At 42.7% G+C, this 18,708-nt stretch overlaps 1 protein-coding gene across 1 annotated transcript; it reads right to left on the reverse strand.

The window, feature by feature from the left end:
* Positions 1-7,944: 7,944 nt before the first annotated feature.
* Positions 7,945-13,394, reverse strand: pycard (PYD and CARD domain containing). Its single transcript, XM_030749234.1, has 4 exons — positions 13,032-13,394; positions 11,866-11,910; positions 9,901-9,939; positions 7,945-8,269 (listed from the first exon to the last, which is right to left on the reverse strand). The coding sequence occupies exons 1-4, from the start codon at positions 13,282-13,284 to the stop codon at positions 8,010-8,012; spliced, it is 597 nt and encodes a 198-aa protein (XP_030605094.1). The 5' UTR covers positions 13,285-13,394; the 3' UTR covers positions 7,945-8,009.
* Between the last annotated feature and the right edge of the window lie 5,314 nt (positions 13,395-18,708).

Genomic DNA, 18,708 nt, shown 5'->3' on the forward strand with positions numbered 1-18,708 from the left:
TTCAAATCAGTAAGAACGAGGAGACTGCGCAGCGTTTAAACGTGATTTAAAAGTGATATCAGCATCAAAATGTCTGCTGTTGCGTGTTTGGCTGTCAGAATTTCTACTCTACCAACAGTGGACTGAAGTTGTACTGAATCCCACGGGATCACGGCTGTTTAAGAGAAAACTGGCTGCAAGCCATCAAATGTATTGATAAAAATTGGACTGAGGACACGATCAGGACTGAGAGGATCAGAAATGCTCACCTTTGAAGCGCCCATTTTATATCAGGTAAAGTTATTTATCTTCCGGTGTTTATACCGGGATGTCAGGTATCTAAATTAAACAGCATTAGCTGGTAGGCTATTTGGCTTTTAAACTGTAGTGTGGCTGGCTATTTACAGGTGAGGCATCACTGACTCAGAGTCCTGATTTTTAAATTATTTAATCGCACTATAGATTACAAAATGCAGTGCCAGTCAAAAGTCTGAGCAGACTCACATATGAATGGTTGAGTGAGTCTCACAGTGTGACTGGAGCAGTATATATATTGTATCATTGTAAATCAATAATATCTGCAGCCGGAAAACTCTTAACAAGCTAGAAAAGCAGTTTGATGAAGTACTCAGGCTGCCATGCAGGTACAATCCGCTGTGAGGACGTAGTTCTCTGACTTGTTTACAGTGACCCGAGCCTCATACACAGCGCTCCTGTTTCCTTGTCTTTGACTTGGAAGAACTTCTGCCTTCAAGACACAAAACTCCGAGTCTGTGTCCTGATATTTGGTGTTCGGTACACGGCCGCAAGCAATTGTAATAATAATTGTAAGCATCCAGTGACTTCTATGCGCTGCAACCTCTCTCCGGTGTATATGCTGGGTTTCTGCACCAAATACACGTGTATATATATCCGCCCACGGATACTGGGGCACTTGCTAACGTACCACAGGGATCGGAGTCGGTTGCTGGTGGTCAAAATTAATTTTTGCAGGTATTTTTGACGATCTTTCATTGATAATCCCTTCTTGTAGATTGAAACACTATTGAACTCCGCCGTACTTCCGTTTCCAAAATGCGCGTGCATCGCTACCTACGTCATCATTGTTTACAAACAGTAAATGGGTCTGTTGAATATTTAGTAACAAATGGTTTAGGTGCAAATTAGTTATGTGAGAGGTTATTGAATGTGTTTTACAAATTAATTTAAACACACAGAACCAATAATTTAGTTAATAGTTTACTGATAAAAGATATTAATGTAACATATTTCATTTATTCCAGAACGTGTTTTTCCTTCAAATATATGCATTTAGATTCCCCACTAGATGGCGGTGTTGCCTCGCGTTTGGGCAGAGGCGAAGAAGACAATGTTGTTAGCTAGTTTTAAGCATGTTAGCCAGCCGAACAAGTGTGTTGTATAAATGTATTAATTAGATGCAGTTCTAGTAAAAGCAAGATGAAGTTCAAATCGGACGTCTGGGCATTTTTCCTTTAAAAACAGATGTTGCAGCTAAATCCACAACATTTTTTTGGTGCCGAAACCCGGGACAGGACGTGTGAAAAAGGATCTTTGTTGGGATCAAGCCGATAGCTGTAACAACGACAAACGAAAAGGAAAAAATGACGGAGCGACTACAAAGGTTAAAACAGAAGCGGACTGTGCTGCGGGCGTCCGTTACGAAGCTGCTGCAAAATATTCAGGATGAAACAAGTAAAAGTAATGTGAACAGTGATCGTTTGCAAGAGCTGTTAGCCATTTTATCGCAGAAGGAGAAAAGCCTGCAAGACATTGAACCCGGTATAGAGCAGGAGATCGCATTGGAGGAGTTAGATGCGGACATGATGAGGACAATGGAGTATCAAGACAACACGAGCTTATGGCGCACGCGAGCGGAGAGAGCGATTGAAAGGGCTGCCATACAACAACTTGAACCGGGAGGGGACGCTGCCATAGAAACGCGTCCACAACGACTGAGTGACGCAAGTACACGGTCAACAGCAAGCAGACCCTCTGTAAAACTACCCAAGCTCTCAATAAGCAAATACAATGGAGAAGTATGCATGTGGCAAGAGTTTTGGGACCAGTTCGAAAACGCTATTCACCGAAACCCAGACTTGAGCAAAACTGAAAGATTCACCTACCTGAAGTCATATCTCATCGGGCCAGCTGCACGAGCTGTTGCAGGGCTGAAGGTAACTGACACGAACTATGATACTGCAGTAGACATGCTTAAGCAAAGATTTGGAAGGAAAGATCTCATTGTAAGTGCGCATATGTCTAAATTACTGAATCTAAGCCCAGTAAAAAGAAGCGCAGACATTGTCGCTTTGAGACAACTTTTTGATGATGTTGAAGTACAAATAAGAAGCCTAGAAGCTTTAGGTGTTGTGTCAGATAGTTATGGCGGTTTACTGTGCCCCATACTGCTCAAAATGATTCCTGATGACCTTGCCCTTGAGTATACACGCAAAACAGATATCGGGCAAGCATGGGATGTTGATGATCTTGTTAAATTTTTGCAACAAGAAGTTGAAAGCAGAGAACGTGCTGCCCATTTGACAAAACCAAGCGAGACTTTTAAAGATGCACATGGCATGCAGAAACAACACTGCAAACCAGATTTAAGCAGAGATAAGTGGAAAAGAGCTAACGTGCCATCAGCAGCAGCCCTCCACACAGGCAGTTCAAATACACCCCTTGTGCCCAGTTGCATATTCTGTAACAGTACCAGCCACAAGTCAGAACAGTGCACAGAAGACACAGTCACAAGCAGGAAGGAAAAGCTAAAGAAAGCAGGAAGGTGTTTTATATGCCTAAAACCAAGACATCTTGCTCGAGACTGCAGATTGAAAAATGTGACATGCACTGATTGTGGTAGAAGACATCATGCGGTAGTGTGTGACAAAGGTGAACAACCGTTAGAAAACACTGATGCTGCAGAGAACACAAGTGATGCTGTAGTCTCGTCAGTCATTCCACACGCAGCAAACCCGACTGAAAAATGTGAAACAGTATTGTTGCAAACTGTGAGAGCGAGGGTTGAAGGACCCGGTGGAAAGAAGCTTGTGCGTTGCTTGATTGATGGAGGAAGCCAACGGAGTTTTGTTCAGGAGAAACAAGTGAAGGATTTAAAACTGCCAGTGGTGAACCAAGAAACACTGAACCTGCACACGTTTGGCTCTAAGAACCCTGTGACCACTAAATGCAACGTCATAAAACTAGTCCTGGAGAATGTGAGAACCAAAGATCAGGAAATTGAGATTGAAGCTGTTCAAACGCCGCAGCTGTGTACTGCAGTCATGAAAATACCCAGTAAACACATCCAACAGCAGCTGGAGAAAAAAGGGCTACCGGTAGCAGATGTGTCAACAGGAGACAAGGACGATTTAGAGCTGTCAGTACTGATCGGAGCAGATTACTACTGGAAAATAGTCACAGGCAAAACTGAAAGACTGTCAGATGCATTAGTTGCTATTGAAACCAGATTTGGCTGGGCAGTGCAAGGACCAGTTGTCATGTCCAGTATGAATGAAGCAGCATGTATGCACATTGGACTCAGTGAAGACTCATTGGAGATCTCAAACCAGCTAAAAGCATTTTGGGAAATAGAGTCACTGGGAATTTCTACCAAAGGTGAGGAAACACCTGATGACAAGAAAGCACAAGAGAGCTTTGACAGGTCAGTCAGATTCATAAATGAGCGGTATGAAGTTGCATTGCCATGGCGACAAGACACACCCAAGCTAGCAGACAACAAGAAGGTTGCAGAGAAAAGGTTTGAAAGCTTGAAAAGAAAACTGAAATCTGATGTAACGCTGTTCAAAAGATACAATGATGTAATAGAAGAATACAAAGAGCAGGGAATATGTGAAGATGTGCCAGAGAGCAGCTATTCAGCAGAGGCAGAGAATGTAACATACTACTTGCCTCATCATGCTGTAATCAGAGAGGACAAGGTAACTACCAAATTAAGGGTAGTTTTTGATGCTTCATCACGTGAAGAAGGTTGTTCTTCTTTAAATGACTGTTTATTACCTGGCCCAAACCTGAATGCTGACCTCATAAGCATTTTAATCAGATTCAGACAAAATTCAGTAGCTTTCACAGCAGACATTACAAAGGCTTTCCTGCAGATATCCATTACTGAGAGTGACAGAAATGCTGTGAGATTTTTGTGGTTTACAGGACCCCCAGATTCTGAAGGCACCAACACACGCATAATGAGAATGGCACGTGTTGTGTTTGGAGTAACTTCAAGTCCATTCTTACTTGCAGCCACAATCAGACATCATCTAGAAAAATATCAAGCTGACCAACCAGATACAGTAAAGCTAATGAGAGACTCACTTTATGTGGATGATCTGATTGCTAGTTCAAGCAATGCAGAAGAGGCATACAAACTTACTACAAGAGCGAGAGAGATATTGGCGGCTGCCAACATGAACCTGTGTAAGTGGACAACAAACTCCCATGAACTGCAAACTAAGTGGTCAAACAGCAGCCTTGATTTTACACAAGAAACAGAAGCACATGGAGCTGTGCTCAAGGTACTTGGTTTGGTGTGGAGACCGGACACAGACGACTTTGCATTTGACCTCAAACACTTGATGAGCATTCTGAAAGGAAAAGAGAACACAAAGAGGAGTGTTTTGAGATCATCCGCCAGAATCTTTGATCCCATAGGATTCCTAACGCCATTTACTATTCGAGTAAAATGTTTGTTTCAAGAAATGTGGCGAAGGGGCCTGAGCTGGGATGACGAGCTGCCTCCAGACCTTTCACAAGCATGGCAACAGTGGTGCATGGAGCTTCCTCAGATCCACCAAATAGTCATTCCAAGGTGGTATGGAACAGAAAACCTGTCAGGTAAATCACAAGTTCTCCATGTTTTCACAGATGCAAGCGAAAGGGCCTATGGCGCAGTTGCGTACCTGCAAGGACAAACACCAGAAGAAGAGACTGTTACCACGCTGGTAGCGTCCAAGTCAAGAGTGGCACCAATCAAAACAATAACACTTCCACGGTTGGAATTAATGGGAGCCTTGATTGGAGCAAGGTTGGCAAATAACCTTTTGAATGCACTAAATATGCAACTCAGCCAACTCAAAATGTGGTCAGACTCCATGATAGTGATCCATTGGATTCGCAGCTCATCAAAGAAATGGAAACAGTTTGTTGCGAACAGGGTCATGGAGATACAAACTTTGACACCTCCGGAACTATGGACACATTGTAATGGGAAACTTAACCCAGCTGATCTCACAACAAGAGGTCAGTCTGCAACAAGGCTGAAAGAAGAAGAGCTCTGGTGGTCAGGCCCACAATTTTTGAAAGAAAGGGAGCATCAAACCACCCCGCCAGAGACAACAGAAAACATGTTTTCAGAAGAAGAGGTTAAAGCGGAGTTAAAGGCAAGTCAAGTCACAGTACATCTCAGTAACAGTGAAAGAGTAGAATCTGAGCCATTGCTTCAACTGGAAAGGTACAGCAAACTACAAACTATTCTAAGAATAACTGCATGGATTCAAAGATTTCTTCACAACTGTCGTTCAAATCAAAGAAAAGCTGGAGAAATAACAGCAAAGGAAATATCAGAAGCTGAAAAGGTCTGGATACGTGAAGCACAACTTAGCAGTTTTGAAAGGGAAATAAAAGAGTTGAAAACTGGAGAAAATGTGAACAAAAACTCAAAATTGAGAGACTTTAAACCATTTCTGGACGAGCACGGTTTAATCTGTGTAGGAGGAAGGCTGCAACAATCGGACATGAGTTTCAGTGAGCAACACCCATGGTTGCTACCCTCAAGTCACAGATTTGCACGACTTCTGATGGAATACAGTCACAAAAAGGTTATGCATTCAGGCGTAAGAGACACTCTTGTTCATCTGCGAGAGAAATACTGGATTCCACGTGCAAGACAGCTTGTCAAAAAATGTATTTCAGATTGTACTATCTGTAAAAGATTCAAAGTGAAAGCAGCACAGCAAACAGCTGCGCCTCTACCCAAAGACAGAGTTACGGAAGCACCGCCCTTTGAAATCACAGGTGTAGACTTTGCAGGCCCACTGTTCGTAAAGACAAAGAACACTACAGAGAAAGCGTATGTCGCACTTTTCACCTGTGCAGTGACACGTGCAGTGCACCTGGAATTAGTGTCGAGTCTATCAACAGAAAGTTTCCTCTTGGCACTCAAAAGATTTGTTTCACGGAGGGGACTATGCAGAATAATCTACTCGGACAATGCAAAAACTTTCAAACGGGCTGATCAAGATCTAAAGGACCTGTGGAAAGCTATGAAAGAGCCTGAGCTGTTCGAATATTTTTCTGAAAGAGGAATCAAGTGGAAATTTATTGTGGAGAGAGCAGCTTGGTGGGGCGGGTTTTGGGAAAGATTAGTGCGTTCTGTAAAGGGATGCCTCAAAAGAGTCATGGGCAGAGCATCTTTGCGTTTTGAAGAGTTAACTTCTCTATTGACAGAAATAGAAGCCACTATCAACTCAAGACCACTCACATTTGTGTACAATGATTTGAAAGAACCTCTACCTCTGACGCCAGCTCATTTCCTGATTGGGAAAAGACTCACCTCTTTACCACCAAAGCCATTTTCTGCAGAAGGTCAGACAACAAATGCAAACAAAGAAGAGCTGACCCGAAGATGGAAATACCGTCACAGACTTGTAAATGAATTTTGGAACCGATGGAGGAGGGAGTATTTGCAGGACCTCAGATCTGCACACACTCGTCAAACCCCAAATCCAATGCAACTCAAAACAGGAGATCTAGTTCTAATTGGAGATGACAAGATGCCACGTCTAACATGGAAAACAGGACTAATTACGGAAGTGTTCCCAGGAAGAGATGGACTAGTCAGATCCTGCGCTGTGCGTACTTCAACTGGGACAACATTAAGAAGACCAGTTCAGCTACTATATCCTTTTGAAATTATTGCTTAAACTGTCTTCTGGGGGGGAGGATGTTGAATATTTAGTAACAAATGGTTTAGGTGCAAATTAGTTATGTGAGAGGTTATTGAATGTGTTTTACAAATTAATTTAAACACACAGAACCAATAATTTAGTTAATAGTTTACTGATAAAAGATATTAATGTAACATATTTCATTTATTCCAGAACGTGTTTTTCCTTCAAATATATGCATTTAGATTCCCCACTAGATGGCGGTGTTGCCTCGCGTTTGGGCAGAGGCGAAGAAGACAATGTTGTTAGCTAGTTTTAAGCATGTTAGCCAGCCGAACAAGTGTGTTGTATAAATGTATTAATTAGATGCAGTTCTAGTAAAAGCAAGATGAAGTTCAAATCGGACGTCTGGGCATTTTTCCTTTAAAAACAGATGTTGCAGCTAAATCCACAACAGGGTCAATAGTATTAAGCAAGTAAGTAGGATTATGACTTCACCTTTTTACAAACGTTATTAAAAATGGTTACATTGTACGCATTGTTTTTACCATTATGGATGTTTCCTTTCTGAATGAATATTCTGATTTTCTGCCTCCCACATAGTGTAAATTCTTATTTTATTAATTTTTTGGTCAAAATGACCAAATGAGAATAAAAATAACCCTGAAAATAAGAAACATTTTATTTCATGATCAAATTACAAAACAAAACTAATTCTTAGGACAAGGAAAAAATTTACTATTAAGGATAATAAATCTTTTCTTCCTGTTTTACGTTACAGAAGATAAATTTAAAAACAGACTCCAGAATCTGGCTGCTGGATAAAAACATGTCAGTGACATCGTGAATTCATTATACAGATTTCAATTTCTAATAAAAATGTTCAAACGTCCAAAGTGTTTCCTATGAAACGGCTCAGTTAGAGGAGGCTCTCGGGGGAGCAAAGTCATAACAGTGCCCCCAAATTTAAGTATATAACAGGAAAGATTTTATAAACCCCCACATAGAAAAGACATCTCCACTTTTTTAAAGTAAACACGTTCAGGTAGATTATATAAATTTGGTCTAAATTTCTTAATTTCTTTCTTTTTTTTTTTTTTTTTTACAGATTTACTTCTTTGTAACGAGCTCTTCGATGAGAAACTTCTCATTTGCTAAAAGGATTTTATAGAAGATGTCTTTGGCTTTCTCAGCATTCATGGAACACCTGTAGAGCTCCCTCATCCTGTCCTGAGAGGTCGGCAGAGCTCTGATCCGGTCGTAAACTTCTTGGTTGACCACTTCATTGTCATAGAGCTCATCCAGAATGGAGGAGATGTTGCTCACTCTCCGGATCAGGTCGAGTCTGTGTTTGTCCACAAAATGCTTTCCTGAAGAGAAAGGACAGAAACAACAAAGACAGATCAGGACAGGTGATGATACGAAGCTTTCATTCACTATGATTTCATAACAAAATGCCTGAAATTTTTGATTTATTTCATAAATTCATTAAATGTTAAAAACAGACAGTTTTTCCTTTTGATTTTCTATTTAAATGTGAATGATGTCTTTATGTCATCCAGGCATTTAAGGATGACCGAGGGTGCTGAGGTTCTGTGTGGGGCTAATGAGGAGATGCATGAACTACCACAGCATTCACATTATTATCCTTTCATGTCAGAAGTTCAGGATATTTCATAGATCAAAGACTTGCAGTCACTAGTAAATAAAATACAAAGATGAAATATGGGAAGTGGTACATCAGGTACTGTCACCACAAATATTTTGGGAACATCACATGCTGCCACTTTTTTTTTTTTGCGTTTTTGGCCACAGCAGCTTTGGTTAGCAGTGGAGAGAGAGACAGGAAATGGGGGAAAGATACGCGGGCAAACTGGCAACAGGCCGGGACGCGAACCCGCCCGTACCGCACCGCAACGCAGCATATGTATGTGGTCGCCGGCTTCACCACTAAGCCACCCAGGCGCCCGCATGCTGCCACTTTTATGTACCTCCTAATCATTAGATATGAGAACAAAGTACAAATACTTCATTAATGTACTTTAGTAGAATTTTCACATATCTGTCCTCAAGTATTTCTTTTCCTGAAAACTTTTACTCCCTACATTTTAACACGAAGATCTCTGCTTTCTAACTCTAACTTTTTCCAAACAGGTTCATGACCTTAGTTATTATTTACGGTCACTGCGCGCCTTCAAACATCGAACCAAAGGTAACACACAGAAGACAATCCTGTTGGTGCATCCATCACCGGTGCTCAGCACACACGAAGAGACGCTTCAGTTATCGTACTGTTCTCAGGGGGGTTTTGGCGCCCACAAGTTGTGGTAGGTGGTACTTCAGCATCCAGCTAGTGCTGCAGCAGAGGAGCGAGCACAAAGGGAGTAATGGGTTTAAAGTGCGAGGCAGTTTCAAATGCAACATTTCTATCAGCAAACACACAAACCGTTTGTGTGCAGTTTGTCACACAGTGTGTCTGCGAGTTGCTTCATTTCCCAGAAAGACAAAAATTCCCTCAGAGATGGAGAAAGACGTCTCAGGAGAGACGAAGGTGTTTAAAGCTGAGGACTGCTGAGTAATGTTTGAAAGCTTACTTGTCCTCGTCCATTTTGGATCTATATACAATATGTTGCTGAAAGTTTTTCATGTTGAAATGTTCAGCATAACAAACTGAAGTTTAATGAACTTGAATGAAACTTTGAGCTGTTCAGAGTCTGCATGAACATGCTCGGCAGTTTCATGCAGGCTGCATCGCTAGTTTGCAGCACTGTGGTGAAGTTCACAGTGATACACGATGTTAGAACAGACTGCTGCTCGTGGTCAGTCTCTCCTATTATCTGTATTCACAAACGATGGGAACTCTATTAGTGAGCCTTAGATTTGATGGTAGGCAGTACGTGTCCTTGTAATTCATCCTTCATTGCTCTGGATCACATGCTAAGTTACAGGCTGATTCAGGATCAGTTACAGGGAGACGACTTCCTGCTTCCAGTACACCTACCGTCTGCCATTTTACATCCACCAGCTGCTCCACCTGAGGCTGAAACAGAGAGGAAAAAGTAGATCAATTAATATCGATGACACTCAATTTTACACTGATAGCATAAATTCCTTCTGTTCACAGGTTCTGAGGCTACTCATGGTTTTAAAACTGGGCACCTCATTTATTTCCATTTTCCACAAAAAACACTTGAAATGATCAGCTGATGCACCAACTAAATGATGGCTTTTCTTTTCGGCACTAACACCACTAACATCTGTCTCTGCTGGAGCCACACCGACGTGGCTGATCTCAGACTCAGACGGTCCAAAATGAAATAAAGATAAAACAAGTAAACCTGACTCTAAAATGGTTCTGCAGACAGCGCATCAATGTGGATGCTCGTGTAACGCTATCCTTTTTCATGTCACTGGATCTACTCTAATAAAATACATGTGATATAAATGATCAGCAGACTTTCTTTCTTATTCTTTAAGGTAACTGCTCCTTTCTGGATTCATATCTGACTTTAAAAACATGACCTGCAGGAGGCTGAACTCAGGAGAAATAATCAGAAATGCTGTACAGCTTCTTCATGAAGCCCATACTGTGTAATTTTGGCAAAGCATAAAGTTTAATGTGACATTCAAAAACTAAAAGAGCAAATCTCTGGAGCTTGAAAAAAGGCGACTGGACTTCTTTTTGTTTCTTGAAGACGTTTCACCTCTCATCCGAAAGGCTTCTTCAGTTCTCAACCAAAAGGTGGAGAGACCCAGGTATTTAAACCCCTGTGGGCGTAGTCCCCTGGAGGTGGTTATGACCCTCTATTGATCATGTGCGTGAACACATGTGCCCAGGTGTGAAGGGGGCGTGGGTCATATTTATTCAGTGGTTTCAGTTGAAACCAATTTAAGACTCCGCTCCATTGTTTCCTGTGGCCTATTGAGGTCACTGGAACAAAGGTGTGAATGGGGGTTGAGACGTCTGGGAAGGGAGCTCAGGACAGCACTGTATGCGGTTACCCCAACTGGGCCTTCATCAAATCAGCTAAGATGCACAGGAATGAAGGCCAAACACAAACTACAGAGAATAGGAAGGACAAGAGGAACAACATTGTCATCCCATATGTGTCAGGCTTGTCAGAGAAACTCAGAAGAATTTTCTCCAAGCATGACATCTCAGTATACTTCAAACCAAGTCACACCCTAAGACAAAAACTGGTTCATCCCAAGGACAAACCCGCCAAACACAAGATCAGCGATGTAGTGTATGCTGTTCAGTGCAGTGAAGAGTGCTCGGACCTCTACATTGGTGAAACCAAACAGCCTCTTCACAAACGAATGGCACAACATAGAAGAGCCACTTCGACAGGACAAGATTCAGCAGTACATCTGCATCTGAAGGAAAAAGGGCACTCTTTTGAGGATGCCAATGTCCACATTTTGGACAGGGAAAACAGATGGTTTGAAAGAGGAGTGAAAGAAGCCATCTATGTCCACTGTGAACAACCATCATTGAACAGAGGAGGTGGATTACGTCACCAACTTTCCCCCGCATACAGTGCTGTCCTGAGCTCCCTTCCCAGACGTCTCAACCCCCATTCACACCTTTGTTCCAGTGACCTCAATAGGCCACAGGAAACAATGGAGCGGAGTCCTAAATTGGTTTCAACTGAAACCACTGATTAAATATGACCCACGCCCCCTTCACACCTGGGCACATGTGTTCACGCACATGATCAATAGAGGGTCATAACCACCTCCAGGGGACTACGCCCACAGGGGTTTAAATACCTGGGTCTCTCCACCATTTGGTTGAGAACTGAAGAAGCCTTTCAGATGAGAGGTGAAACGTCTTCAAGAAACAAAAAGAAGTCCAGTCGCCTTTTTCAAGCTCCAGAGACTACTATGACCTGGATGACTGAGAATCTACACAGACATAAAAGAGCAAATCTGACATGTCCCATATTCAGAAAGATAATCTCACCGTCACTGGGATCTGGTTTAGAGGACTGTCCACCGGCCAATGTCTCTGCAAAAATTAGGAAACACGGTGTTAGAGGCTGATGGGAATGTGATGTATTTAAATGTATCATACAGAGTTAAGAACTGCAGTATTAAAATATGACTTCATAGGTTTAATGTTCCCGAGCATTAAAGAAGAGTGAAGGTAAAGCTCAGTGACCCACGTTTCTGCAGGGGCGCCTCAGCTCCATCAGCGCTCTCAGGACATTTTATTGGTCTGTTATTACACAAGAATCCAGACTTATGAGTTATGGAGCTGCACTTGATAAACCTGCGCCTTCTTCATTTAAAGGGTCACTTCGTTTTTTCTTAGTTTAGCACGTTTAGGTTTTTTCACCTGACCATGCCTCCTCCTCCTCTTATCCTGGCGCGTCACTTAATTCCGTTTTGTTAAAGTTTCATATCCGTGCAGGTCTTCTTGCGCCCTAAAGCTTACCCCATACAAGAGGGGTCTGTCATTTCCGGATCATCTTTTCTCCAAGTGCAGGGTTCATCCTATAACAGGGCGTGTTCCTAAACCCGATTCATTCGTTTTCAGTGGGCCACGAAACCGAACCAGCGACTTAAATTAAAACGCGAGACAAATAAGTGAAAAGAAACAAACGAAAGTCTCATGGCCGACAAACCCGCAGGTTTTGCCTCCCGATCTCTCATCCTGGCTGTAGTTCAGATCACCGACGTTGCTGATTTACGTCGCTTTGCCTCAGATCCGTACGGGAGGCGCGGAAGCGCGCAGCAGCGCCCGCCGTGTTGGACCCGCTCACGCTGAACTTCTCTCTCAAACCGGAGTTTGGGGTCAAATGTGCTCGGTGCTCATCACCAGTGAGAGTACAGTCCAATCACAGTGACTCGGTTAGCTGTTACAAAAGAAAGGCTGGAGAAAAAACGAAAGTGAAACTAAAAAAAGGAGCTGGCGACGGAAAAGGGTTTTAATTTTCCTTTCTGCTGCACTTTCAGACTCTATTCTTTGTATGAATGAGTGATTACATCAGCAGCCCCTGCCAGTAGTTCCTAAGTTAGGTTTACTCCGATGATACCGTCACTAAACCGCGGCACCGAGCTCTCGCCGTGGTCTCTGCAGCGTTTAGGCCCGGTCGAGAGATCAAAGATCTCAGGCTTTGGTCTTACCGAGCGGCTTCGCCTCCTCGCAGCAGTCAATCTCTTTGAGGATCTCCACGGCCACCTGAAGAGCCCCCTCCTCGGTGAAATGAGAAACGAGCACGTCTGTGATCTGCAGTCGGCTTTTGTCCTCCACCTTGCTACGTTTTACGCGCGGCTCCTGTCTGCGGTCCAGGAGCTTGTGGCAGAACTTCTCAAAGTCCGCCTTCGACAAGTCCTCCAGAGCTTCTGCCAAAGCCGACTTTATAGTTTTAGGAGGCATTCTTCACGGAGACGTCCAACACTACACCTCTGCTTGTAACTGCTGTTGTTTCCCGCGGTCACTCTTCCTCCTACTTTTTGAACCCGCTGTAAAGACTGTGCGATGCTTTCAAGTGCTTTCGGAAATGTTAGTATCGGATGTGATGCGCTCAATAGTAAAAAAAAAAGGTCAAATAGCTGCAGTATCTGCAGCCGTGGTAGGCAAAAACGACCTAAAAAGAGTCCTCACTATGATAGCTGAGGTTTTTGAATTTATTTCATAAATCTGCTCTACAGCATCTCACATTCTCACTCACTGTTAGTGCAAAAATAATCCATGGCAATATCCAGCGTTTGATCAGCGCAGTGGAGCAGAGTATTGAAATGGACCCCTGATGCTGCTGAGGCTCTGAGGGACTGCACATATTAGAATGTGCTGCTGCAAACAGATGAGGACAGGATGGGCATGGACAGACAGGCTGATTGCTTTACTGAAGACTCTGCTCTGAGAAGGCTGCTGGCCCTAATGGTGTGTCCAAGGCTGCGTAAGGACTGTGCTGCCCGACTGTGCCAAGCTCTCCACAGGATCTTTAACCTGAGCCTGCAGCTGGGGCGGTGCCGGCACTGTGTTGTTGTACCGATACCAAAGATAAAGTGTCCAGCTGAACTAAATGACTACAGACCAGTGGCCCTTAAATTGTGCCTCATAAAAACCTTGGAACAGCTGATTCTACACCTGCTGAGACTTGAGGTCAAAGACAGACTTGATCCCCTGCAGTTACAAACACAGTGGAGTAAATGACACTGTCCTCTACCTAAATCGTCTCAAAGACAAGCTCGCAGAGATGGTGCAGACTCTTCCTTTGTTTCCTGGATCACAGACTGAAGAAAGGCCATAGTGTGTCAGGTTTCTGTGTTTCCGGGACATTAATGAGCAGCACGGGGGCTCCACAGGGACCGTCCTGGCTCCTCCTCATACTGTATACACCAGACTGCAAATACAACTCTGAGTCCTTAAAACATCCAGAAATATTCAGATGGTCCTGCCATTGTGGTGTGTATCAGGAACGGCCTCAGTGTCATTTAGGAAGAGGAAGTTTTCACTGCAGCTTCCTGATAACAAACTGAACTGAACATTTAGTTTTGTAGGAGAGTTCTTTATTAGGAACACAGTTTCATCAATTGATGAGAATAATATGATTAATTAACAAATAAAAGGCATAATGGTATAAAATACAGTGATGTGGGCCCTTTCAGTTAGTGTTACTATTCTCAGCAAGATCATTCCCACTTTGACAGTTTCCAAATTACAAAAAGGGTCCAAAGTCAAAGTTTAGGCTCTTAGGAACACCACCTCAGTATCACACCCTTCTTATAGCAGCTGAGTCTCTTTTATTCTTGTTTTCTTCCTTCTACCTGCTTCATGTTCCATGATTCTTGGGACAACCTGGATACCGTGTTCTCTGAAGATCTGTCCACAATTTTGACATAATGTTCAGATTGGGGGAATATGGACATTTGCTTCCACCACTAAAAAAGAAAAATCCAAAACTCAAAATTTTGAGTTATGGATGGTAAAAAAAATGAGTTTTTTAGTGTTGGAAACAAGCATCAATAGAAACAAGCTTTCATAAGGGAGTGAGAGGCATATTTAAATCTTCAGCTAAGACAGATGGATGATCCAGTTTGGCAACAATAATAACAGAAAACAGCGATGACTGTCCCGTGTGAGACAGGAAGGTTATTAAGTTTTTAACAATGCAAACTTTTTAGTCTGCAAGTTCCACAAGAACAAAAAATGCAGGTTATTAAACAAGAACGGCAATTACGAAAATGATTTAACAATGAGGTTTTATTTTATGAAGCTTTTTAGGATTCAGGCTTTAATGAGACGACAGTTATGAACTCATTGGAATAAGTCATTGGATCTTGTCTGTGAATGGCAGATCTCTTCCCCATTAAATCTTCCACCTTGGCAGCTGCTGTTGAGGTCTGTCACCTGAAAAACATAAAAATAAATCAGCAGTTCTTTGTATGAGCAAATTAGCCGCATGCAGAAAAAGCACAGGCAGGTCAACTCACTGTTGAGATGAGATGTCTAATTTCCTCCACCTGCTTCGCTGACTGTAAAATACAAAAGAAACAGAACTGTTAGCACTCTGTGGTGTAGCAGGGGGGCAGCTTTAGTCTTAATGGCTGCCTCTCCAAAAAAAAAAGAGTCTGAAGAGTTTTATTGTGAAATCCACCTCAGCTGCAGTAATGAACCAGGCTGTGTACTGTTATGCAATTTCCAACAAACTCAACGAGGCTCCTGCTCAGCAAGTTAGGACACATCAGGAACCACATCATTACATCGGAATGTTGCACAGCTGTTACCTCCAAAAAGATCAGAGGGTTCAGAGATCCCATCACTCCTCTGTGTTTGAATCAGGAAATAGCATACAGTAACCCAGTTATTCAAACAGATACAACAAAAGTAAACTCTGACCCTTTGTTGCTGCAGGACTGCACTTAACGCAGCTCAGCTCAGACCGGTCTGCATGACTGAAAAGAAAAACATCTGAAAAAGTGAAACGTATTTCCCCCCCCTAAACCTAATGACTGGTTGTCCCAGCAAGAACTGCAGTCAATCATTTTGATAACTGAATCTTTCTCATCACTTCTTTGCAGAATGGTTTGAATTCAGCCACACTGGAGGGTTTTCCAGCATGAATGGCCTGTTTGAGCTCATCTCAGTCTGATCTAAGTCCAGACTTTGACTGAGCTGCTCCAAAACCTTCGTTTAGTTTGAGCCATTCAGAGGTGGAGCTGCTGCTGTGTTTCACATCTTTGTCCTGCTGCATAAATGAGGTGCGCTCATGTTTCACTAGTCACAGCAGGTCGTCCTGAAGCAGCAAAGCAGCCCCAGACCATCACACTCCCACCTCCATGTCTGACTGTTGCTGTGATGTTCTTTGATGAAACCCTGTGTTAGTTTATGCAGATGTAACAGGACTCAGACCTTCCAGAAAGTTCAGCTTCTGCCTCGTCAGTCCACAGAATATTTTCCCAGAAGGGGACAGTTACTTTTGCCCACAGGTACAGGTGGGTGCAGGAAGGGCGCAGATACTCTTTCACAGCGCTGCACGTGAACGCTTAACTTGGCTTTGAGTGATTTGTTTATTTCATAATTAACTCTTTATCTCAGTGTGAGATTCAGAAATCTTGGCTTGTTTTTATAACGTCTCATCTAACAGCAGCATTCAGATTAGGACGTAAACGAACGACATCGTTTACTGCTGGTTTAAAGTGTCTTTTTAAAGTGATCTTTGTGCACACCCGGAACATCTACCCTGTGACGTTTCTGTATGAATTACTCAAATGTAGAAATTAGCAGTGACAGAAACTTGGACGCTCACCGAGTGTCTGCGCCTCCTCGCTGCAGCCAATCTGTTCCAGGATTTCCACCGCCACTCGGAGAGCCCCCTCCTCGGTAAAATGGGACACCAGCACATCTGTGATCTGCAGTCGGTTCTTATCCTCCACCTTGTTGCGCTTGACGCGCGGCTCCTGTCTGCGGTCCAGGAGCTGGTGGCAGAACTTCTCAAAGTCCCCCTTTGACAAGTCCTCCAGGGCGCTCACGAGAGCCATTTTTATAGTTGTTTGTGGCATTTTGTGACCCAGGAAGTTCTGAGACACTGAGCAGCAGAACGGCCCTTTGCCGCGCTCCCCGCGAAAATATCGAAAGGTGACTAGAATGCGCACCCGGAAGACGCATTTACAGTTGCTGGGAAATATCAGCGCTCTGAGCTGTGAGTAGGATGTACACACAGCAGCAGCAACAACAGGTCACTGTGTTCTAATGTCTGACTACAGGTAGTGCAGTAGCTCACAGATATCAAGGCTCCATGAACCCCGTTACTTTACTTATCTGACAAATATCTGTACTTTTTACTCCTTACACTTTTAAACAGGCTCGCTACTTTCGGCATGTGAGGGAAGTTATTATTTCTCATCACTGCTCCTTCAAACATCAGACTGACCCGAGCCTAATCGGAGGGAACAATAACACAAAAAAGATAATCGTATTGGTGTGTCCATCACCGGGACTTACCGCATACAAAGAGATCAAAGAGGCAAAAAAATCAAAATCAAATATGTATCATTTACAGGTGTCTGTCCGCTGTTCTTCAGCATCCAGCTGAAGAGGCGTGAGCACGAAGGAGATAGACCTTAAACTGAGTATTTGAAATATACCATTTCAAATGCAGTGTTTTTATCAGCTCAACAAACATCCGCAAACACACAAACTGTTTGTGTGCAGCTTGTCACACAGTGTGTCTGAGCTGAAGGTCCAGCTTCTGTATTTCCCAGAAAGAGAGAGAAGTTGGAGATGGAGACGAGAGGAAGAGGAGAGGATAGATTTAAAGGGACGGACTGCTCAGTGGCATCTGATAACCCGGAAGTTTAAAGCTTACATGTAACGTCCTCATTTTTAAATCAGACTTTGGATCTGTTTATGATGCGAAATTACGATTTTATTTTTTTGTGAAACGTCCTGCAAAACAAACTGAGGTACAGTAATTTAGTGTTATTCAAAGGTTGCATGAAAATACTGCAGTTTAGTGCCGGATAAAGAGGTCAGTTTGCAGCACTGTGGAGAGTTTACAGTAAGTATTGGACTGGTGCAGAGCAGCTGTGCTGTTCATGCTCATTGTTCGGCTACATCAGTGCAGCAGAGATGAGTTTGAATTTAAGCTGATGATTGATTCACTGAATTCCACCTTTATACCAGCTGTATGCTGTCAGTATAAACAGTTACTGTCAGTGTGGGGATGGAAATCAGCCAGGACGGCTCTGAAACCTCAGAGCAGCAGCAGGTCAGCTGATCACGGCTGCTGCAGCTCTCAGCAGAAATGATTGTGATTTTTTTCCCGCACGTGAAGCCACTACAGCCAATCTTAGGGTCCCTCCACCTGTTGAATCCCTGATTATTCTCATTTTTACACTTTAGGCTATAGCAAAGATTTTAAATGTGTAATTAAGTATTAATTAATTATTAAATATTACTTTTTAATTCTCTCTCACTGCCGGTGTCCTAAATGACAGATTCAAGCTGAGTATTCATTACAATTTAAATTTAGATTGGAATAATATTTGTATTCCTGTGTACTGTTATATTATTATTATATTAATAAGGTTCAGTTAGTGTTGCACACAAATAGGAAGAAAGAGCTGCTTTATGTTCTTACTTTGAGTACATTTCAGAGCCTGCACTTTTACTTTTACTTAAGTAAAAAGTTGATTCAGTACTTTACCTTTTACTGGAGTATTTGTAACACAAGTATCTGTACTTCTACTTAAGTACAGAATGTGTGTACTTTTGCCACCTCTGCCTTCGACCACATGCCAACACAAAGCTGCTGTATGATTTTGGGACAGCACATCCTGTCCATACACAAACACC

This window comes from Archocentrus centrarchus, chromosome 16 (genome assembly GCF_007364275.1).
Source record: "Archocentrus centrarchus isolate MPI-CPG fArcCen1 chromosome 16, fArcCen1, whole genome shotgun sequence".
NCBI classification, from domain to species: Eukaryota; Metazoa; Chordata; class Actinopteri; order Cichliformes; family Cichlidae; genus Archocentrus; species Archocentrus centrarchus.

What these genes read in the sequence shown, in the direction of transcription:
- pycard (XM_030749234.1), bottom strand. Translation starts at nt 13,284, where the DNA reads ATGCCTCCTAAAACTATAAAGTCGGCTTTGGCAGAAGCTCTGGAGGAC. An exon ending in CGAGGAGGCGAAGCCGCTCG is followed by an intron (nt 11,911 to 13,031) that starts GTAAGACCAAAG and finishes TAATTTTTGCAG; the next exon opens with AGACATTGGCCGGTGGACAG. An exon ending in TAAACCAGATCCCAGTGACG is followed by an intron (nt 9,940 to 11,865) that starts GTGAGATTATCT and finishes TCTCTGTTTCAG; the next exon opens with CCTCAGGTGGAGCAGCTGGT.